At 40.2% G+C, this 24,677-nt stretch overlaps 1 protein-coding gene across 1 annotated transcript in view; it reads right to left on the minus strand.

The window, feature by feature from the left end:
• Window positions 1-191: 191 nt before the first annotated feature.
• The window catches only part of MFSD6 (major facilitator superfamily domain containing 6), a 36,731-nt gene continuing 12,245 nt past the window's right edge, over window positions 192-24,677 (minus strand). Inside the window, exons 3-7 of the mRNA XM_016216488.2 lie at window positions 18,358-18,455; window positions 6,110-6,271; window positions 5,120-5,218; window positions 3,656-3,936; window positions 192-1,705 (exon numbers count right to left, since the gene is read on the minus strand). Coding sequence (XP_016071974.1) covers window positions 1,454-1,705; window positions 3,656-3,936; window positions 5,120-5,218; window positions 6,110-6,271; window positions 18,358-18,455 — 892 coding nt within the window. The 3' untranslated portion in view covers window positions 192-1,453. The remainder of the gene's footprint in view (window positions 1,706-3,655; window positions 3,937-5,119; window positions 5,219-6,109; window positions 6,272-18,357; window positions 18,456-24,677) is intronic.

The raw sequence follows: 24,677 nt of genomic DNA on the forward strand, positions 1-24,677 counted from the left end.
TCTCCCAGATGCAGTTTTAGGCAGAAGTATGATATCGTGGAGCAGCTCTTACTTTACAGTTGATCCTGTTTAAGCAGTCAGGGTCGGGGTAAAGGGCTGCGCTCTCTCTGAGTCTGTCCTTTTCGTTGCCCTCCTGTGCCCACCCACAGCTATTCCACACACACAGCGCAGCTGACCTTCCCTCCGCTGAAGCAGCGTTCCCTTTCCACAGGCTCCCAGGCTCCGTTAGCCTCGGCTTTCATGTTTAGCAGCAAGCTTTATGCGCGTCACCCAGACATTGTTCTGACAGTAGCTGTAACAGCTTCAGCAGCATACCCACATCTAGCTGTCCAGTGTCTGACTGTGTCTTCCCGGGAAAGAATAGACTGAGATTTGTGTCTTCAGTCATTGGGAAGTATAGTTACTTCTTACTGTCCTTTCCAGTCCTGGTTTCCTATTCACTACCTTTTCCCCTCTCACCAAAAAGAGCAAAAACTGGACCCATTATGTAATTTTTAAAAACTGTATCCCTCCCCCAGGCACTTAAATCATATACTGTTATTTGTAAATAGTACTGCTTAATTAAAGAAACCCTTAGGAATTCAGTATTTTTTTTTAAAAAATTCCATCATCTGAGTAGAGCCTGAATCACTAAAATTGTAAATAGTGACAGAGGCTATTTACAGTATCAGTGTATTTAGTAAACCCCTGTCTATCAGGCGACAGGATACTGAGTTGGTCGGGTCTATGGAATATTCCCTCCTCTGGTCTCAAAGCCCATTTAAAACAAAAGGCATTTTAAAGCTCAGCTTAGCTTTAGTCAATAACAGCTTTTGCTCAAATAATCAACTGTTTTCATTATATACCATACACATATAAAAATATATTTGCTAGAGCTATGCCACGTTTCTGATGAAACTTTTTCCTTTTTTTTTTTTAAACAAAAGCATATATTCTAACTTTTATCTGCTTACTGTATTTTTTAAATCGGACAATTTTTAAATGGTTCTCTTTAAGAGAAACAGAATTATAGGTGTATTGTTTCTTCCCAGTTTGCATTAAGAACCAAATAATTAGAATAAATAATCAGAAGAGGGAAATTATGTCAGCACTCACCTCGAAACACTTTCTTTCCCTCCACTTACTTAGTGTAACTGCTAGCTTCAACTCTTACTGCCCTGGCAGAGAGGTCCTGTAGTCCTTAAACTAACCAACCAAAGAACGGAAAGTCCTCACTGAATTCCATTTTCCTCCTGTGATTCCAGTGGGATTATGGAATTTTAACTCTTTCTGCCAATATGTACTGTAGCTACTATGTGTGTATGTTTTCCATGTTAATGGGTTCAGATATTTAGAAGCGTGTATGTGGTGCGATGCTCCTCAAGGTGAGGCGTGTGCTGGGTTCGGGACACCTCTCCATCTGTCCTGGCAGAGGAGCCCAGTTCCATGCAGGGTGTGAGACGAGCAGGCCCCCTCAGTGTCCCCTAGTGGCAGGCTGAGCCTGCTGGTCCTCACTCTCCTTTGCATTCTGGCCCTCACTCTCCTTTGCATGCTGGTCCACACTCTCCTTTGCATGCTGGTCCACGCTGGGGTGAGCAGAGCTGCTCTGCGTCTGAGATGTTGCTGTTTGAGGGGATGGCTGGTTTCTAGATGAGTCGGAATGAATCTCACTTGGGACAGGCCGGGCTCCACCAGCTGGAGAATCTCCCCGATTCTCACTGGTCCCCTGGAAGGAAAAAAAATGGGAGATGGTTCACGGTCAGCGCTAGCAAACTAACCCATCTTTTACAGGAAACACTGGGAGATCATCCTCAAGTGACTACTTCAGGGAACAGGTGATAGAGGAAAAAGGGTAGAATGTCTTACCTTTCATCTCTTTTCCTATGTGCAACTGCCAAAGCCGCATGAAAAACACAAACACTATAAGCAGACATATCTTGTGGATAGAGGAACATTACTATCAAAACGCCTGTTACTACTAGGAATAATACAATTTACATCAGCAAATATTTACGAAGCTCCCACCAGCCATAGTGGCTAGTCACTGGGCAAGCGGCACAGAACTGAAACTCAGACCACTTGCTGGGACCATAGAATTCAGCAGTTGGAAGGCACCTTGTCTAAAAGGAAGTAAGGCATTTTCAGTCTCAGAGACGGCCAGGAAAACAATGTCCTGCAATTTAGAGTCCTATATATACTTGGGATTTATAGGTATACACTAAAAGTTAAATAAGACATAACATTCACATAAAAAAAGGGAATGTAAACAAGCATGTAACAAACTGTAAGTAACTGAGTCCACACTCGCTCTAGCACATCACCCATAGCATGTCTGTAAATGCCACACTGCTACCTTCCATGCCACACTCCTGATTTTTACAAATCAGGACACACTTTTAAAAACAAACAAACAGGTTTTCCTCTGAATTAATACCTATCACTTCAAATAGCTGAACACCAAAAAATACAAACAACTATTTCTGTGATTGATTCTAAAATGAAAAAAAAATCTTAATAATGGCTTCTTCATAAGACTGAGCCATACTAGCCAGTTTTTATTAACATATAATCTTAACATACCAGAAAAAAATTTAATGATACTTAAGCCTCAGAGGCTTCTGTGAAAATGATGAGTGGTACCCAAAGTAATGAAAACACTGCTGTTCAAGCAGAAGGTATCCTTTCTCCTGCTTCACCTCCTGCTTTACATCTCGTATACGTCCCCTCACCCGACACTTTCCTTCCTAAGAGGATTTGTGTGTTTATTATCTTAATAAGTAGGATCATGCACAGACCAGAATGCATTATGGTTATCAATGAAGAATGAGGTTTGGTTTAAATTATAAAAATATACGTTTACAAAGTTGTGATAAAGGTAGTTCAAATTTTGTAAAAAGGAAGTTACCCAAATTACTCTTTAAGTCTTTCCCCTTTATTGTTTTTCCTGTGTCCTCTAAAGCTACTCTAGATACAGAGCTGACATGACACAAAGTAAAAGGGAGTGATTAACATAAACACAGGGAAGTGGGCTCATTACTTTGGCCAAACTGTTCATAGAAGTGACACTTAATCATTTTCCAAAGGCAGTATATAGCTTCAGTTGTAATTGCCCACAGTTTTATCAACCTGATTTGACTTTACTCAGGAGAGATCATACCTCCAAGGATAAGAAAAATCTCACATTTTATCTTTTATGTGAGGCCACCAGCAAAACTACACTTCCACTGAATTAAATTTCCTTATCAGACTCATACAAAGACTCAGTGTATTCATTAATTCATCAGACATGATTTAAGATCATATTATTTACACTGCGCCCACTAGAATTTTAGAATTACAGAGATTAATTTCCCCCAAAGCAAGAGACATATATCCTCACTACAACTGGTATCCATCAATACTGAAAATTTAAGGAAATCTACAAAATCAGAAGAATATGTTTCCTTTCTTTCAAGAAGCACTGTCTTCTCTGTGAAGCCTTCCTGTACCCCATAAGGCAGAATTTTCCCTCTATGGGACGTTGTACACAGCTCTACAATGCACTTGCTACAGAGTACTGAAATTATTTGTCTACATGTCTGTATCCCCCACCAGACCTTCCATAATCTTGTTGAGTGAATAACTGAATAATTAAAAGACTGAGCCCACTTCAGGTAGGCCAGCAGAGGAAGTTTACCTGCAAAGGCTGGATCTCAGAAGCATGGTTTTCTCTTGTTAGCTGCATCATCTCTTTAATTTGGTAGAGTGCGTAGACGAAGGTCACCCAGGGAGAGGAGCTGACTCCCCAGGCTGGCTTGTTCACATCCTCCTGTTCTTCCTGGTGCTTGGTTTTCCTGGGAGGAAGTCTAGGCTCAATGCGTGGCATGACGTCTTCTGTCTGCTGCTGTACCAAGTCGATGGTTGCTATGGGAACAGGACTTGATGGAACAGGAATCCTTTCTGCCAACATTGTCTTGTCTGGAGAGAAAATCATGTTTAAATCATTTTTCAGAGTTTTCTACATATTTAAACAAACATAAAAATAAATGGACAATCCCATAAGCCCATTCTACCATGCTTGGCGACATTAATAAATTGCTGTACACTAAAGGCTGCTTCTTTACTTGGTGTAGTTCTGAGCAAATGAACATGAGGTTTATCTTCCAGGGTCTCCTTATAGGGCTTAACAGACATTAACTTCTATTTACTTATGAAATGTATTGTTCATTTAACTTAATATAACATTTGTGGGGCATAGGTTATAGTGAATGGTGCCTTAGGCCCACTTATAGGATTGAGATTTTAAAGATAAGCATCAAAACAGAAAAAGCTGTGTGAGAGCTATTTTTATTGGCCTCTTACTGAAGGCATGGAAATTAAGCTGTGTAAGAGATATGATCCAGTTAAGATCATAAAAGAACAAGAGAAAAACTAGTGTCGGTCTTTCTTTCTGAATATCTTGTTGAAATTAAAATCTGTCTCTGGAGTTTCTATAACAATCTAGTTTTCCTAACACAAGCACCCCAGGTACTTGAAGCAATCACCACTCACAGGATAGAATACAAAAGAAGATGAGCCCTTTCTGGGACCTAGGAGCTAAGCAGGAATATTTCCATTCTACTGGTAGGCCTTCATTAAAAAAAAAAAAAAAAGTTGATTTAAAAAAGTTGAAAATGTGTTCTCATCTAAACATTATAGTTGATGTAACTTTCTTTCTATATAACAATTTTAATGAAGGCCATACCTAATTGAGGGAAAACTTCAAAGTTAAGGTTTAGACATTTTTTTTCAAAGGAAGATAAAGTCATAGAGATAATATTACTTCCTCTCCCTAGTAGGAAAGTTACTGTATAGCCTTATATCTATTGATTTAAATTTGAAATACCTTTAGAATAGTAGAGAAATTTAAAACCAACACTTCCAATAAACCAAAACAAAAACAAGAATATCCCAAGCTACTTAAGATGATCGATACTCTTTTCAACACAGTAGGTAGCTTCTCTCCATCAACGGTACACAGGAGTCGACCGATACGCCACTGAGACAGTCTAGCCAAGCAGGGCTACTGTGCACTGTTGCCACCTCTGGGTTTCCGAGGGTGTGTGTGGAATTCCCCACGGCTTCAACCTTTAGAACCACTAGGAAGACTGGACATGTCTACCTTCTTCCTCATCTGGCACCGCCAGCCACTGGATCAGGGCAAAGAGCAGGAGGATCACCAGGCAGGCCATGCCAATTCCTCGGAAGGTTGCAGCAGCCCCTGTGAAAACAAGCAGCACCCTGCAGGGTGATTCCAGGGAGGGCCGGCAGCCCTCCTCCCGAACTGTCAATGTCCTAAGTTCAGGGCAAGGCAGCAGGGCTGGGGGGAACCAGAACATGGCAAGTGGCCATCAGCTCCACACAGTGGGGAGCACACAGGGCTGGGTAGGTGTCAGGAGACCCAGGGGCTGGTATGGGATCTGCCATTGGTCAAATTTTAAAACTGCATTTGTAAACAATTATCTCTCAGTGCCTTTCACCGTAAAATTCAGTGGCGCTCTCTTCTTCATAAAGACCATTTACCTAACAGCCCTGTAGTTGGAGCTCAAATAGCGCTATAAACTCAGACATCCAAGGGCCCACCTTCCACAGATGACTGAGCAGTGAAGATCCTAGAACAAAATAATCCCATCTTCACCCAGCCCCTGTATTTCCAATAAGGGAGATCTGACAGGGCAGACAGACTGTGCTGTCACAGATGTAGTGACATTACCAAAGTCAGCATATAGTTAGGTTCAGAATCTCCTAATGGAATAATAATGATGGATTTCCTTCCCTGTAACATTATAATCAGCAGGTTAGGGTCGCTGACTTCAAACCGACAGCACATGTGCTTATTCATTTGTTTGGCTCCTTTGAGGTATCTGTGTAGCATCTCACTGAGCTGTTTGTCAGAGAAGTGTGCACAGTTACAGGCCAGCTCTAATCATCTCAATGACTTAAGCACACTGCTTTACAATTATGACGACCATGAAAGCTAGGAAGAGAATATGGCTACAGGAGTTTAGGTTCTGTCAATCTCCAGGACTAATTTGAGTGTTTACTGAGGTATTGCTGAAAAATCGTAAGTTTTCATCAAAGAAGAGAGGGGAAAAGAGAAAGCCATTCTTACCAAAATAATTGACTAACACGCCTCCAATCATGGCACCACAACCTCTCCCCAAACCCAGGTGAAGGCCCTGCAGGATGCCCTGAGCAGACGTCCTCAGCTCAGGGGGAACAGCTGCACTGAGATAGGAAATGCAGGCTGCCCAGATGGCCGCATGAGTCACTCCTGCAGAGGAAGAGGAATGGAGGGTTGTCTGAGCAGCACTCCCCAGGTTATTTTTTCAAATATGAGTCACTCATTAAAAAATATATATATACACACACACTTATCTGTAAAAGATACCTTTTATACATAACATAAAATTTACCATTTTAACCATTTTTCAGTGTATAGTTCATGGCATGAAGTACATTCACAATATTGTACAGCCGTCACCACCATCCATCTCTAGAACTTTTTTATATCATCCCAACCTGAAACTCCATATCCATTAAACAATAACTTTCCCCAGGCCCTGAGAGCCACTATTCTACTTTCTGTCTCTATGAATCTGAGTATTCTAGGTACCTCATATAAGTGGAACCAAACAGTATTTGTCCTGTCTGGTTTATTTCACTTAGCATAATGTCTTCAAAGTTCATCCATGTTGTAATATGTGTCCGAATTTCCTTCCTTTTTAAGGCTAATTATTCCATTGTATGTGGAAAACACATTTTGTTTATCCATTCATCCGTTGATGGACATTTGGGTTGTTTCCACATTTTGGCTACTATTGCTAATGCTACTACTGCTATGAACACTGGTGTGCAAGTATCTGTTTGAGTTTGCTGACAATTCTTTTGGGTGTATCCCTAGAAGTGGAATTACTAGGTCATATGGGTATTAATATATTTAAAACTCTGAGGAACTGCCTGTTTTCCACAATAGCTGCACCATTTTACATTCCCACCAGAAATGCACAAAAGTTCCAGTTTCTCCACGTCATCACCAGTACCTGTTATTTTTGGTGTTTTTCATAATACCAATTCTAATGGGTATAACAGATATCTCACTGTGCTTTTGATTTGCATTCCTTAATGACCAGTGAGGTTGAGTATATTTTACTTTATTTTTGTGTTTATTGGACATTTGTATATCTTCTTTGGAGAAATGTGTATTCAAATACTTTGTCCATTTTTTAAATTGGATGTTAGGTTGTTTTGGGGTTTTGGAGGTGTTTTTGCTGTTGAGTTGCAGGAGTTCTTTATATATTGGGCACCTATACTGACATTAAGATTATTCCCAATTTTTTTTCATTATAATTAGCAACATGATTAACACTGTTAGAGACACAGCTTTTTACATATCTTAGATTATTTACATTGGCTATAATTCTACAGGTGAGGTTAACTGTTCAAGAGACATAACAATTTTTATGCCAATTTGTTTTCCAAAAGAGTGTAGAGACCATTTACAATGACTCGTTACCAGTTTAATTGCAGGGAGGGAAGAATAAAGATAACTGGTAGGAAAAAAATTTGGTCATTATGTTAATGTATAGCAACTGCACATTGTCTGAATTTAAATCTTTATTAGAGCCCTGCTTTAAATGTAATAAAAAGATAATGACATGATAGTTTTCATGAATGGAAGGGATTAAAAAATTGTGTGTATAAAATAATACTGAATATTAAAAAAATTTTGTTATCAGGAAAGAAGGTAGAGATATAGTCTTAAAAATTGGAGGGAAAAAATCATGTGGTTCTACCTAGACTAAGTCATGGACTTGCTCCCTGAAAAATAATCTCATTTGGAGATAATATCATCAGAAACTCTTAACCTATGTTTTGGAAAATTAAACTAAAAGATTAGTGTAAATTTAAGACTTAATCTGACATTAGTCTGCTTCCGGCCAAAATGTAATTAACAGGGACTGGACTGACCCTCCTTCCTGAAACAACCAAAACCTGGACAAAATATATGAAATAACAGTTCCCAAGATACTGGACATCACCAACAAGGACAGTAATCTCTGAGAAGGGGAAAAAATGAGGAGCCCCTGTTTACTGCCTGGTTAGAGTTTGAAAGCTTCAAACCGCTGGGTTGAGGAGATGGAGTTGACAGTCTGCAGAGACCAAGGCAGCTAGAGTTCCAGGAGAGAGCACCAGAGAGGAGAGAGCTTCAGAGAGAAACTCCAGAGACCTGCAGATGGTTTCCCTTAAATATTCAGCAGAGCACTACACTACTAATCAGCAAAAGCATGTGTAGAAACTCTGCAAAGCCAGGGAAAGAGCACTCGGAAGCATTACAGAAACAGTACTCAGAATCCATACCGGGCCAGGAATAGTACTGGTTTCACCAGCCAAACTGGAAAAACTCGATTGCTGGGATTGATAGAGTACTCAGGACAGCCTGGTGTTAGTATTATGAAAGAATTAGCCCTAGTCTAAACACTGCTCTGGTTTAAAAAGCAGACTCTAAAGGATCATACTGTTTCTAAGTAATTTAGCTGTGTCCCAGAACAAAGTTCAAGAGTATAAGACTACAAATATATCCAGCACCCAACAAGGTAAAAATTCACAATGTCTGGCAAACAATCAAATTACCAGGGATGATTTTACTTAAGTAGATCCATAATGGAATAAACACTATTTTTACTGGTCATGTTAGATTATATGGCCTATAGTTAACAGAAAAACATCAAAATAGTTTCTCTTAGGCTTATATATGTTTCAGCAATCATTTCAACTAGGTTATTTTTTTAAACTAGAAATATGGACTAGATGATTAGAGGAAGTATGCATGCACACTTATGTAATTTACACATAAATCAAATAAAATATTTGCTTTATCTGGCTAAACAATTTCAGTACCCTAGCTAATGCTGACTTTCTCAGAACTGAATAATGCCTGTATAGAATCTTAATTATAAAAGTTGACACAGTACTATTATTAAATATATTATTAAAGGTGCTGTCAACTCCATTTCTTTTTCAGATACACATATTTTTACATTAACAACACTAAGGAAAAACTGAAAAATATTCCAAGAAATAAAAGGAATTTATTCAAAATTAATTTAGATTCAACAGTAACATCTAACAGAGCTTTTGGAAATCATTTCTTAAAGACAAATCATCAAAGACCTGAAACCACATCAAATGGTTGTAAATAAACTTTAATGGTACCGCCAAATTTATTGTATCCATGTTTGAGCAATCAATTGCAGGATTTACAAGTAGAGAAAGATGGGCCTATGTATTTATACAACCAAAAAAAAATAACAAATATGTTTTTGCTATAATTTTAGATCAAATATAATTCTGGCAGTTATTCTCTTAAGTGTGAAGGCTTGGGCACGCACAAAATCTTCCAATAATAGGGTTTCTTTCTTTCTTTCTTTCTTTTTTTAATTCTAAGAGTTTTCCAAAACTTTGAGACTTCTAAGATAATTAGTCTTTCCAGCAGGGTAACTTCTGTCAGGATACTTTTAAACTATTCTTAGAATTTGTTGGTTGGCATTAAGTGGCAAATATAAAGGATTCTCTATAGTTAAGACTGCTAGAGTTTCCTTAGTGCTTTTCTGAGACTGATTAGATAATGGGAACTACATTCTGTAAAGCAGCTCATGTAGTAAAGCATACAGTAAAAAACATTTTCTCTGATACTAAAAGTAGACAGATGAAAGCCACTCTGCCTGTATACACCAACATTTTCCAAAGCAGATGTAGAATTTAAATTGGCTTCTCTGAAACACCTTGTTTCAAAATGTCATGTAAATGGAAGAATCCATGTCGTTTCATTGAAAAGAAACTAGCAAAACTAAGCAATCCACAAGAGGTGATTGGGTTGGTAACATCACCTTTGTACACAAAAGACAATTGTAGAATTATGGTTCTTGTTCTTAAACTTGACTATGCAACCTTCTAGTAATCATGTTAATAATCTGAAACTCTGGCCAATGTTTTTACTACAGTGTGTTCTGGTCCTCTAATTTTAAAATAATAAAAAAGCAATCTAGAAATTTAAAACCCTCCACCATTTTACCTATTTGTAAGACAAGAAAGGAAGTCTTGATAATTGTGCTACCTAAAACAACTGTCCTCTAAAATTTTGTGGGTCAAATGTATCATAAGCTGGGAAAAGAAAATGCTTCTACTTTCTTTACTTGTTATTAGAGAACTGTGAAAAAGTAGTAGACAACTGTTCTCCATTTGATGAAATAAATGAGCAAATTTATTCACTGGCATGGGTAAATGTGTTTACACTGGAGCTACAATTTTTTAAACCTTTTAGTATGAGATAACTAAGTTGGTGGATCAAACAGTAAGAATAAAAAGATGTTACCTTCCCCACCTCTCCACACACACACTGATAGCAGTAACAAAGGCACACAAATGGACTCTCCGTGCAGTATGTGTTAACCCTTCCGTGGCTACTTGTCACAAAGCTACTAATATTTGTGAGTGATCATTCAATACCATCTCATATAAATAGGTGCTTCATAAGTATGTTTGAGTGGCAATTCAATGACTGACTCTCAAGGACCACACAGGTCACAGAAACTTAGATCCTCAGTCCTTCCTTACCATGACTGGGTTTCTCAGGATTATCTTCAACACCTAACAGGAACATAGAGGTATCTTCATACCACCTACTGCCAAAGATCTTCAGTGTTTGGGGACACACTAACATGTGAATAACCTAGAACCACTGGAAATAATTATGATTACCGTCAAGTGTTTTTCATTAATAATATTGCTGCATCTTAATCTAAGAGGAACTGTGCTGTGTTTTACACAGATTATCCCATTTATTCCTCCCAGTAATAGGCACTATTTTTTTCTTCATTTCCCAACAAGGAAACTAAGGCACAGAGAGATTCAAGTCTCTTGTCCAAAGTCACACAGACAACAGGGTAGTAGAACAATATTTGAACCCAAGGTGTGTAAGTTTAGAACTTCAGTGCTTAAATACACTATAAATCCTCATAACAACTACTGAGGATAATCTATAGTAAATGTAACCATCTACTGTGAGAGGTTTTGTTGATAATATCAAACATGCCCAACCATCTATCAATTTTTAAAAATGTATATTCTTAGTACCTTCTTTCCCCCTTCCCTAAAGAGCTCACATCATATATATTATCAATATTTTTTATGCCCCCAAATAACTCTTTACCTTACAATATTCAACACAGGTATCTGATTCTGTAACATGAATTTCAAGATTGTACAGTCTTGGCCCACAAGAATGCTTTATTGCAATACATGGCATATAAGAGCAAGAAAAATATCCTTTCTTCCCAAGTTGACAGTTGCTCTTTGTAAAATTCTGCTTGGCTTGGGCAAATCACATCATAATGCCTGGGAGGGGTGAAAACTGACAAAGTACCGATGAACTAGAATTTTTTGTTTTGTTTTTCTTGTTCTGTCACAAGCTTCTGCTCACTGAACAAAACATAAGTATCCTTTTAGCACTAGCACACTGAATCAGTTGTGACAAACCCTCTCCACTGATGACCAAAGCCTGCATTTCAATTAGTTCAGTGCACTTCTCAAATGCTGGGATGAAAAACAGCTTCTGAAAGATCAACCTGGTGAAAATCAGTAAGAGACTTATTTTTCCTAAAAACAAACAAACAAAAAGACCTCCATTGGACAGGCAATAAAGGAAGGAGTCTGTATGAGTTAAAGTAATTCTAGCTATTGTAACAGATAAACATTAGAATCTAGTGGTTTCACACATTAGATGTTTTCTTGCTCACATAAAGTGTAATGGGCAGGAGACAGGGTAAGTAGCATCTCTGCTCCTTATAGTCATTCAGGGACCCAGGCTGCAGAGACTCCACCATTTTCAGTGCCTGGGTACCCTAGGCACCAATATCCAGCTGGCAGAGGAGGGAGGAGAGGAAGGCACATGGGAACATTTATGGGCTGGGTTTAGAAGTGACACGTCATTTCTGCTCACATTCCATTTCTGCAGAATCAGTCATGTGGTCATATCTAATTGCAGTGGAGACCAGGAAATAGAATCTGGTGTGTGTTTGTCCGTGAAAAAGAGGAAAGAGCAGGTTAACAGCAAGCCAATATATATGCCAAAGTCAGGGCCACCAACAGCAATGGACCTTCCAAAAGTAGCAGGGGACCCTACCAAGAGCAGTGGACCTTGCAGCAGCTGCATGAACCTTCTGTGTCACGTAGAAGAGACTTTATATAAGACATACAACAATTTTGTTGCAGTCCAACATCCACCACTGTTACAGCGCTGCAAGCATCTCCTTCATGCATTCATTCAACAGCCCTTGTTGAGCCCTGCTCTGCTCTAAGAATATGACGATATACAAAACACATCCCTAGCCACCATGGGGCTTATAGCCGGACGGGTGACAGGGGGCAGGATTTACATGGAGGAGCAGAGTGAGCTCCTTGAGGAGAACAAACATAGCACCTAGCACAGGGCTTGACATGTAATGACAGCTGAGCAAAAGAATGGTGAAATGAAACTAAGGCATGGTCTGCATGTTGGGATATGAGGAAGAAAGCACTTGTGGATAAGAGGTACCCTGGGTAAGGTTGGAGAAAATACCCAAATCTCATGTATGAGTAAAAATAGACAGAGGAAATAAAGCTTCTATAAGCTTCACCTTGCAAGTTTAAAAAAAAAAAGCTGCTTTAAAAAGTCTGTAATGATGATACATTTTGGGGGCTCTCATGAGTTCTGCATACTGGCAGTATGCCTTTGGCATACCTTAAAGCACGTTTTAGGAGACTACCATCCGAAACTGACTGTGCTTACTGTCAAAACCTGGCCACACTGATTCTTCATGATCAGTTTTTCCCATCAAGTCACATATGAGGACTGATTTGATATCAAATCCAGTTAAACTTTCATTTCCCCAGTGATAACTTTAAGAACAGTGTGCACTGACTAGTCATTTATGGCCAGGCTTTTAATGAATAATTGCAATTTAACCTCTTAGAGCAGAATCTTCTAAATTATACAGGGTTGGGCAAAAGTGGGTTTATACTTGTGAGTATACAAAACAGTTTTTATTCTTGTATTACTATTTATTAATTATTGTATTGTTTTCTATACAAACAACTGTAAACCTACTTTCCCCCCACCCTTTATTTCCCTGGTACTGATTTTTATTTATTTATAATTTTTAAAATTTTACCTTTGTTATTTTACATTATTTAACATTTACTGAGGGCTAACTATGTGCCAAGTAATGTGCTAAATAAGTTGCATGGATCAGTTTATTTAATACTCATATCAGTCTATTCCATAGCATAAGAGCTTGAGGTTTAAAGAAATTAAGCATGTTGCCGAAAGACACAGAGCTTTTAGAGTGGGGAAATGGAATACAAAATAATCTAATTCAAGCCTAAGCACTTTATAGTTTCCAGATTACAACGTATTTTGGTTTAAGCTGCCTCAGCTAATAGAATAGAATTATAGAATGAGGTAGGAGCATAAGTAAATTATTAAAATACACTGATGTTTTTCAGATGTACAATGGATGGCAGGATGGTATCTTAGGAGAAAGCAATCATATTAAAGGGTCAGCCTTTAAATTTAGCTTTCAAGTTTTCTTCACATATTTATCAGTTTTTGAGATAGAAATTCCTGTATTACTCAAGAGCTTTAAAAATTAGAAAATATCGACTATAGTACGTTTTGCAGGGAACTGTAAATTCAATCAAACAACAAACATTTATAGTATATCTTACTATGTGCATATCTTTTAGAGAATTCAAAAAGTACAAGGTATGGTCTTTGCATTTAAGGGTTAAAACTAAGTCAGGAAGTAAAACTAGTATTTGTAAAATAAGTGGGCAGCAATTAAGTGCTAAACCATGTGACACAGTCCAGAAGTTTGAGAACAATTCTGAAAAGAGCTAAGTGTAGGATGCAATTGCCTTTTTGAAAAGGATTCTTAGAGCAGAAGACATTTAAAATGAATTCTAAATAGACAAAATAATATCGATTTTGAAGAAAAGTTTATATAAGAACTTTTAGTAAGTTTTAGCATGGGAGTGACAAAGAATAAAATTGCTCTATTACAATTTATAAGACTATTCTGATTAAAAATTAATTTCAACAATAACAGCAATGACTTTCATATGCCAGTTTATCAATTCAAATGCTAAACTTAGACCATCTGTCTAGCTTGCATAGTCACGTGGCAAGCTACTTATGTTTCAAGGGTTAAGCCAGACAGAAAATTTCCAATGGATGGGAACAGACAAATCATGTCTAGAATTTCCACTGTCACAGATAAGGGTGTCATAGTAATCCTTCCACAATTTCTCCATGTTCTTCCAGAAGAAAAACATGGTTCTTACTCAGCTGAATAGGCATACTAAGTGAGAGAGCAAGCTTCATGTCAGTTCAAGCCCTCCTACTGGTGACATTAAAAAAACATCTTTCACCAGAATCTCAACCCAGCCCCCACTGATCCAGCGTCCTGCAGAGGAAGACCTGACATAGGCCTCATTTTCACCCTTCAGTACTGGAGCCATTAATTCAAGCACCTTAAAAGCACCTCTGTAGTTACAGCAACTCCAGTCTGGCCTTACTCAAATATTTTAATAGAAAGAATAATTTCGATTACAGTCTTCTCAAAGTCTTTCAAGGGTTCACAACCAATACCTGCATAGGAAGGCACATAACAAATTTGGGCTTTATTTTTATCAAAAGTGTATATTCCTGACCACAATCTGGAATGTTTAAACGCTTCTTGTACAAAAGTAAAGGAGAAAATTCTTATGGGTGTTTAAAATGAGATCTTGAGAAATAAATATAAACTATCACATCCCCTCCACTCCACCCAGCAATGCTTTTAGGCACTTAGACACACTGTCTCTTCTTAAAATAAATTATAGGCTCCTTATGGGCATCCCTGCTTCTTTATATGGTGCTACCAGTTGCCTACAGAACTATATATCTGCTGCAAATGGTTGCTTGACTGCTAAAAGATTAAGTCTGCAAAAGAATATTGGCTACTAAATGTGAGAAAGATTCTGGGTAAGAAGCATCCTCATAATTCCCAGCAGCATCCAGCAGTCTAACCTTGATCCCCAAGTAACCTGCACAGCCTCCTTTCTAGGGTCCTAGAGAGGAGAAAACCTGCTTGACCCCCTCCCATCTGCTAATTAGCAGCAGCATGGCCTGAGGAAACTAACGCTGAGGATGACCCAGAGCTTCAAGGATGAAGGGTAACAAGGAGTCTTCCTCCCCTAGTCACGCCACACAAAAGGGGAAGAGGCTGGTATCGGGAGATACCGAATGAAGCGCATCTCTCCCCTCCTCCCCTGCGGCTGCCCACTGGGTGGTACTGGTTCTCAGGGTGTTTGGGGACGAGGCAAGGGGAGACAGGACGGAGAGATGAGACAGACCCTCCTGTGTGAAGCTGGCTGAGAATCAGAGTGGAAGTGTGACTGTTCAATGTCAGGACGGTCAACATCATCCACGACAAGCGCCCACATGCCATTCCCCGACTCTCCCCCTCTTCAGACGAGGGCTTTGGTAATCATCTGGCAACAATTCCAGTCAAGGGATAAAGGGGCAGCTAAGAGTGTCCTGTAACTACATCACTCACTGACTGTCATCATCACTTCTTGTCTTTACTGTGTTCTAAGTAGAGGTGCCTTAGGCACAGGGCTTTAAAGCCGCTTGGATAAGCCTTGCAAGGATCCAGACTGGCAAAACAAACCTTTCAGTCTGAAGCATGTGCCTGTGACACAGGATTAATGCCACATGGATGATGTACTGCTTTCTGTGGGGAGGGCGTGGGTCAAACAAAGGCAAGGGATTTTGTTTTTGTTATACAGCCGAAATACTCAGCACTCATTTCTGCCAGGGACTGAAACCATCTCTTCCAGCTTTAGACACAAAGAGCTCTGTGGAACTGGTCACAGGGCCGTCTGTGAGACAAGGAGACTCTTGTTTTTATAGACCCCCCTTTCTACTTGCTTCAGATCAGTAAGTGGGTTTCTGCTGGCACAGGGGAAAATGAAATGAAGCACAGAGGTATAAATTATAGCCTGACACAGGAAGGAGAATTCCTGTTTAGGTTCAGTCCATGGCCAACTCCCTGCACCCTGGGATAACCGCCCGGAGGTACATGTAAGTGTTACAGCGCCATGTCCCGGGCAGCAGCTGGGAATGGCGAGCCGCGGAGCCCCAGCCCCGGCACACCTCGGAGATCTCCTGAAGATGCCACTCTGCTTCCCGCTTCTGAGCTCTGGCACACGGCTCTTCTCTAGGCCAAAATGCCCGTTCTCTTTAGGCCACCTGGAGGATCCCACTCACCCTTCCAAATGCGGCCTGGATGCGGCTTCCTTGGGGCATCTTTCAGTATCTTCATCCGCCCACTCCGTTTCACAAGCTAATCACTCCTTCCGCGGAGCTCCTTCTCTGTTCCCTGTCACATTTTCTGATTCCATCTAACATACTGCACGGTAATTATATGTTTACACATCTGGCTTCTAGAGCAGATGGTGAGACCTTGGGGCCAAAGTTAATATACGGCTTTATTACATTCCCAGTACCCAGCATGTTGCCTCTTAGTAGCTACTTAATATACCTTTTCGATAAGTTTTCGATTCACAACAGCATTTGTTTTTTCCCCTCATAAAATTCTAGCATTGTTCCTTTAACCATTTCGTTAAAAAGCTTCTCTCCCTTACTCTTTTCTTGAGTCACTTATATGCAAACAGTCCTTTTAACATAATTCATATTAAAAACAAAAGGAACACTGGCTGGTGTGGTTCAAGCTCGAAACCCAGGCATGTGTCCTGACAGAATCGAACCAGTGACCTCTTGGTGCATGGGATGACGCTCAGTCCACTGAGCCACACCAGCTGGCTGGGCTATCTTTTTCTTCTCTGCAACCTCTTCGGTCTGGAACAATCTGCCCTTTTTCAGTAGGATCCTCTCAGTGTGGCAGAGAGAGCTCACATAGGGGTTAATCCGCCCATGAGCTCTAAGTTCTGCGCTGCATCTTGGGAGCTTTGTTCACCTGGATGTGCTCAATGACCAGAGAATCTACATCTAAACCCTTAAGTTCAACATTGCTCTCTGCCTTTTTAAGCATGTGCAGCAAAAGTTCAGCACTCTTTTTGGGCCACCAACCCTTCGTCCATCCCCCACTCTTTGACTTGGACACACCTACCAACTCCACCATTGTAACGATGGAATGACATACATTGTTTCTGTAAAGCGACATCCTTCAGGTACTTGGTGGCTTTTCTGATATGCATACCCTTGACGGCCTGGGCAGTTTCATGAGAGTTCTTAAACTCAACACAAAGATTTTAACCTCTTGATTTGCATAATTCTGTACGGTTTTCTGGGTCAAGTGAATAGGGAACCATTTTCAGAGGTCACCTTAGCCCTCTTATGGGAAGAGCCAATTTTGAGTCTTTCATCTTAGATATCATGACAAGAAATTATGTTGATCATGTTGCATTTGCATCCTCAGGGTCAGGGAAAATGATAATAGCAATCTATAAAGCCAATGAAATTGTATATAATCACAGACTACTTAGTACAATAATGATTTAGGAGCCCGGGCTGTCGCAAAAGACCTCAACTCCAATGACCTTGTCCTGACCTTTATTTTAATTGTAATGCCAAGCACTTAATGGTTTAGCCTAGCTGCTAACAGGGATTCTCAGTATACAGTCTGGAAATATCTGAGCTAACATGGCAATGAGCTTAGAAGAGATATCAATGTTTTCAGTGCTCTTAACCACATGGAAAGAGCCTCCTAGGAATTTTTTCAAAGTTATATGTTAATGGAAAACAGTGCATTAAAGCAAATAGAAGAATTCAGGCCAGCATATCTGAGCAAAGATTTAAAGGGAAAACAACAGCCTGGCTATAGCTTTAGTATAAATCACTAGATGTGACAAAAATAACTGAAGGTATAAAATAATTATATAACTCTTTTCATTAAGTGTAGTTAATATACAAAAACAAAATCTTTAAAAGATAAATCCATTCAATTTAAAAACACTTTTGGATGTATACGCCTAACAACTGTACATAAGAGTTTATTCTAGAGTTCCTCTCTCTTTGTTTAATCAAAGGGTGTGAGTCAAATCCAGCTTTGTTTTGCTCAACACAGAACAGCATTCAGAATAACTTAAGAGCCAGCCCCACTGATGTCACCTCTTCCTTAACAACCACCTCAGAATCAGATAAAACAGCAGATCCACCCTTCCTTTGTAGAGTCGGGTGCTGAAGGCCACTCAACTTTTACTCAGTCATAGCACAGTCAGGTAGCAAAATAATTATAATTCCAGCTGTTAACTTACCTTGAAGAACTTCCATGGGGAGGACAGTCCAGGCATTTTCCAGATAGGAAATATAAATATAGCGAGCCGTATTGCAAGCCAGGCCAATATACAGAACCCTGAAGAAAGCAAAAGGCAATAAGTCGGGGCCCCAGTATAAGATACAAAACATGCAGATATTACTTATATTTTCCCCTGCCCAAACCATCCATCTTCCAGCAGACAGTGTTCCAAACTTAGAAGGGGGAAGTGAGGAACTCCTAGGAATAAGAAGATTGTTTCTAACGTATCTGCCCTCAGCCTTTCAAAATGTTTGTTAATATAAAGGCGAACATCACCCTTCCTGAAGCTTAATTAGTAGCAGAGAGGATGCTTTTTTTTAAAGATAGGCTGGGCACACTGCCATCTGTAATGACATTGCTGGCTTCCTTCCAGGTGGCTGCAGGGTAAACATGCCTGGGAGCGTAGCTACTCCGCCACGACAGGATGAAAATGAGAACATATGAATATGAACATGGCCTCTCTGGCAATTCCCAAGGCACCAAGCACTTTCACAAGGAGACTCTCAAGGTCATCAAAACTATCATCCAATGATGAATAATAAACTTTGGAGATCAAACACTTTTTCCTATTAGTTCAATTGTTACATCTTTATTTTTATTTTTTTAAGCATGAAATCATATGCCACTTTCCTCCCTCATAATCACCACTACCAAAACTATTAGTAAAAACAAAATAAATAAAGGCCCAAAGTGGTGTATCCAAGCATAAGGTTACAAGTTCTCATTCTGAACTGGATGGGCTGGGTTGGAAGCAAATGGTGGCTGCTTCTCTGTACAAAACACCACCTGATGGCAGAGATTTCTCTTTCTTGGTTGTTTTCCATTTTCTGTTCATCTTCCTAGCCTTAATGCTTTTCTCGTTTTCTAAATTCAGGTGGATGACGTAAAAGAAATAAACCAATATAACAATCACTGGTATTTTCCTAACCTGCTTGCTCAACTATACTTTTATATTAAAATCATTCCTATAAATATTGTCCTTTTTTCAAACACTGGATCAAGGAAAGAAAATGCTTGGAGGCATCTGGCTGGTATTAACTACAGATACGGAACAGAAGGATGGGAGAAAGACAAAAAAGTTTGAGGGGTTGGGAATAGGATAGGAAATGGGTATTACAAAGGAAAGGTCTGGGTTATCATAGTCTGTGGACACTACATTCTTTGTACTTGTATGTTTGGGGTGGGGGGGAGTATATGTTTCAATCCTCTTTGATAAAAAATTTGTTGACCAAGCTTGCTATAGATCCATCAACCAGGGTCCCTCCGCTAGGAAACAAACAAAAAGGACCACAGGAAATTAAATGCAAAATACACTACACAAACATACAAGTTACACAAACCTTTGTCTCCTTTTTAAATTCTAAACCAGCTCTGTTGGTAAACTTGACTTAGCCTAACCCAGGGGTCAGCAAACATTTTCTATAAAGGGCCACACAGTAAATGGGCTCTGTAGGGCTCTTGCAACTACTCAACTCTGCTATTATAGTGTGAAAACAACCACGGACAATGTCAATGAATGAGCATGAATGGCTGTGCTCTAATAAAACTGAATTATAAACAATGAAATTTAAATTTCATGTGTCACAAAATATTATTATTATTGTGACTTTTTTCAACCACTTGAAAGTGTAGAAACCATCCTTTGTTCAGGGGCCATACAAACATGGGCAGCAGGCCAGATGTGGCCATGGGGTACAGCTTGTCAACCCCTGGCCTATATCATTAGTTTTTGGGGGGTTTTTAATCTATTTTTATTTCAGAGAGAGGAAGGGAGAGGGAGAGAGTTGGAACATCAATGATGGGAGAGTTGTCATTGATCAGCTGCTTCCTGCACGCCTCTGACTGGGGATAGAGCCCTGACTGGGAATCAAGCCACGATCTCTTGGATCATAGGTCGATGCTCAACCGCTGAGCCACGCCCAGCTAGGCAGTTCTTTTAAATTTTGGCTGTACATCAGATTTACTCAGGTAACTGTTAAAAACTACAGATGTTGAGGCCCACACTACTTTGGTAGCCTCATTATTATTATTGTTGTTATTATTATTTTAAAGGAGAGTAACCAAGTACCCTTTTGTTTTCTGAAAAAATGTTTATTCCAGAATTCTAAAAGAGAGAGGAGCACTAGCATTCCTTCCTCACCAGCCATTCAGGGGAAGCGAGTGACTTCAAGAAATCAGCAAAGGTAAGATTATGGGCAGAAAGGAAGGCAGTATTTTGATCTATGAAAAGGGAAACATGTTGACATATTTATTGAATAGTCACTGAAAAGTATCTCAGTAACCTAAGAATTTCTTTACTATCCAAGTGAAATATTTAAACTGCCACATTATTCACTATTCTGGGGCGAATTGTGTGTCTCCCCCCACCCCCCAAATACATTCATATGTTGAAGTCCCAAGTCATAAACCCAACACCTCAGAGTCTAACTGTATTTGGAGATAGGGCCTTTAAGATGTAATTATGGTAAAATGATGTCATATGGGTGGGCACTAATCTAATATGACTGGTGTCCTGGTAAGAAGAGGAGATTAAGACACAGGCACACAGGGAAGACCAGGTGAAGACACTGACGCCAGGGAGATGGGTCCTCAGAAGAAATAAACCCTGCTAACACTCTGACCTTGGGATTTTAGCCTCCAAAACTATGAGGAAATACATTTTTTTTAAAGCCATCAAATCCATGGTGCTTTGGGATAGCAGCCCTAGCAAATACATGTACTCCCATGAAATTAAGGATTTGCTAATAAACTAGAATTTTAATGTGATTTACTAGATCACCTTCTGGACAATCACATTCTTCTATTGTTTTTTTCTCCAATCAAATTCTTTATGTTGCATATAGAACACATGTTTAGGGTACTAGAATTTTCCTGGCCACTGTGAAGTTTAGAAATATAGACGAACAATCTGAAAAGGCTTCTCAGGGAGGTACAGATACTGAACAACTGTAATGAAAAAGCTCAGAAACAGCACCGGCACTTTCCTATCTCCTTCCTACAACAGGAAGTCAGCAAGTATAAAGGTGGGCAAGAAATAGAGGCACTTTTGGAACAGGTGGCCGGCGTATGTGAACTCTTCTATAAAGAGGAACACGGGCAGGGGTCAAATGATTCAGCAGCAGACACTGCCCAGGGAAAACCCAAATCACTGGTCACACACCTTGATCCTCTATTTGAACAAAGCCTAACAGGAAGAGAAAAGGTTTATGAGATTCTAATATCTTATACAACCACAACTCAGAGGACACAACAGCAGGACAAACTGACTGGTGGTAATCTTATAATAAAAGTGGAACTTCTTTTTCTAGCCAGACAGTATTTAAATATAGATAAAATTTATTGTGAGTCATTCTGCAGTTCCCAACAGAGTTTAGGTAGTAATGACACCCTACTTTTCTAACTGTAACCATCTATAATAAGGCTCAATGCTCCAAGAACCTCTCTAAACCACAATGAACATGAATTTTGCTCAACAAGCATTTACTGAGATACTGCTATGTACCATATACACTATGCTGGATTCAAGGGGGGGGGGGATGAAGAGAAATCCTCTTTACCTTCAAGGAACTTACAGTCTAGTGGTGAGACAGATATGAAAGCAAGTAAGTTGAAAGATATGCACAAAGTGACAAAGTGCTGTGGGAGCTCAGAGGAGAGGCTGTTAGCTGTTCCTGGGGATTCAGGGACCTCTGGGTTAGAAACAGTTGGATCAAAAAAACAGAAAGAGCATTACAGGCGGAGGGAACAATGGGAACAAAGGTTGACTGTAAAACCCCAAGAGTTTGCAGAGAGGGAGGGTGTCTGAAAGATATAAAAATGAAAGACATAAAAAGGATCAAAGTCTAAGGATTTATGAAAAGATGAGTGAAGCCCTAGCCAGTATGGCTCTGTGGTTAGAGCATCAGCCCGAGGACTGAAGGGTCCTGGGTTCGATTCCAGCCAAAGGCACAAACCTCGATTGCAGGCTCGATTCCTGGCCGGGATCAGGGCTTGTGCAGGAGGCAACCAATCAATGTGTCTCTCTCACATCAATGTTTCCCTCCCTCCCTCCCTCCTTTCCTCCCTCTTTTCTTCCCCCCCTCCCCCACCACTCTCTCTGAAAATCAATGGAAAAAATATTCTCGGGTCAGGATTAAAAAAAAGACGAGTGAAGTTTTCCAGTCCAGTCAAATCTGGAAATTATTCTTTATTCCAGAGCCAGTACAGGGTATGAGCAGCAAAGAAAGACCTAAGCAGGATTATCCTACAACGCTCAGATCTGAGAGACAAAAGAGCAGCACCATGCAGGGAGAACCCAGTCTCGGCCCAGTGAGGAATTGCAGGGAGCATTTTGTAAAGCCTCTACCGGAAAAACGTAAAAGTTCCTTAAAAAAACAAACCACTGGATAAAAACAAAATACCTTGAATTTTTTTCAATCAGAAGTGAAGTATCTAAGGTAAACTGAAAATTCTCTGCAATCTGCGTCACAAGACGCACAGGTTCCAATGCATAGAACTGGTACTCAAGGGCACCGTGGGAAATGAAGATAGACTAGCACCAAACCGAGATTCAGAACGCACCAGTTCCAACAGGTTACAGATCACCCAGGCAGTTTCCTCAGCTACACCCGGCAAGAGTTTTCACCAGTTCCTAATGAGGAAGACTGGTCATTAATACCCGGTACTTGCAGCACAGTCTAGAGGCTGCCTCAGGTATGACTCAGCTTAGGTTTTCTGAATGGTAAACAGTACGTCTCACACTTAGGTCAGGTTCCATGGTTCCCAGCTCATCCTTTACGGTCCATACAAACTTGTCATTGCACATAAAAACTAACATTCCTTCAGGTATTGTTAGAGGTGTCTTTCTAGACCAGGCAGACATCAGCTGCTAACTGCAGTCAAGATTCTGGTGTTTAATGTAAGCATTCAATGTAAGCAGTGCAGTCCTCCCGGGAACGAAGCTTATTTCCAGCACAATCACTGATTCCTACTGATGACCTTAGTAAAATGACGCTCCCTATGGTTTGTTGAAGAAGGTAGGAAAATATATACATCCAAACTCTTTAGAAAATAATTAAAATATAAGGTTTAGGCCTTGAAAGAGTTAAATTTTAGTCTAGAAAAATCCCTCTTTTCTCATATCCATCTCCCTCCTCCCAACGAACCTCCATGATGTAATGTTACTATAATTGTCCTGTCAGGGTTTCTACGCCCCTCTAGCAGAACAGGGTTTTATTGTAACTATCTAGAATCGCTTGTCCTCTCTCCCCTTTCTTGTCCTCTTGTGGTAGCATTTCCTGCCATCCTGTGTCCCACTCCCAGGGCTGGCTGGTTTAAAAGGAACATAGCTGGCATTCCCTGAGCTACCATCATGGTACTCTTCTCATGCCACAGTGGCAGGAGAGCAGTCAGGTGGGGGAGAAGACACAGCCGCAGAGTTAGTGACCTGAGCACCATGCGGCTGGAACTGCCACGCCTCATGCCCAGACTAAGCACTTGGCTCGACTTGGCAGAGCTGACGACATATTTCTCCCTTTTTCCAAGACACGCCTCCTGGCACTGGTACCTCTAATTGTGAGAGTCCTGTCTGTGAAAGGAATCATTCCTTCCAAGAAACCTCCCCAGATGTCTCCAAGTATAACTGGTCCTATCTCCCCCTGTTCCTCTGTTACACTGTTTCCATTACAGTAATTGTCACAATCTTCGGCAGTTGCACACAGAAGACTGTAAGTTCCTGAGAGACAAGGACTGTGTCTTTTTTTATCTTTGTACTCAAAAGGAGCCTGCCTTGCTCAAGTGCTCAGTGAATCTATAGTAACATAATTTAACATAATCTTACATGAACTGATAAAACATGAAGGCAAAAAGAAAAACTGTTTCTTGAAAATGGTGTTTCTCATGTGGCCACTATGATTATGGATGGGGTAATTCTTTATCGTACGGGGCCCATTCACTGCAGGATGTTTAGGACCCCCGACCCTTTACTGAATTTTCCCCCACGCGTATATCTACTTTCTCAGAGAATGAACAGAGATCAGCCACCGTGTTTCACGTAGCTATAAACAGACACAGTAACTGACGTGTGATGTTTGACCAGCGGCTCTCCACCCTGAAGGGATCATCACCTGGGTTTCTATTTTGGCCTAAATACAACACGACATCCTAGTGAACATTCAACACTACTCGGCGCTCTGACTCTGCTGTGAGTGGCTGTGAGCAACGCGCACAGGCACGCCCAGGGTGAGGAAAGGTGTGCGAGTCAGCGCGGCCGTCAGCGCGTGCTTCCTGGACGGAGAGCGT

The sequence above is a fragment of the Miniopterus natalensis genome, chromosome 8 (genome assembly GCF_054644295.1).
Source record: "Miniopterus natalensis isolate mMinNat1 chromosome 8, mMinNat1.hap1, whole genome shotgun sequence".
Lineage (NCBI taxonomy): Eukaryota > Metazoa > Chordata > Mammalia > Chiroptera > Miniopteridae > Miniopterus > Miniopterus natalensis.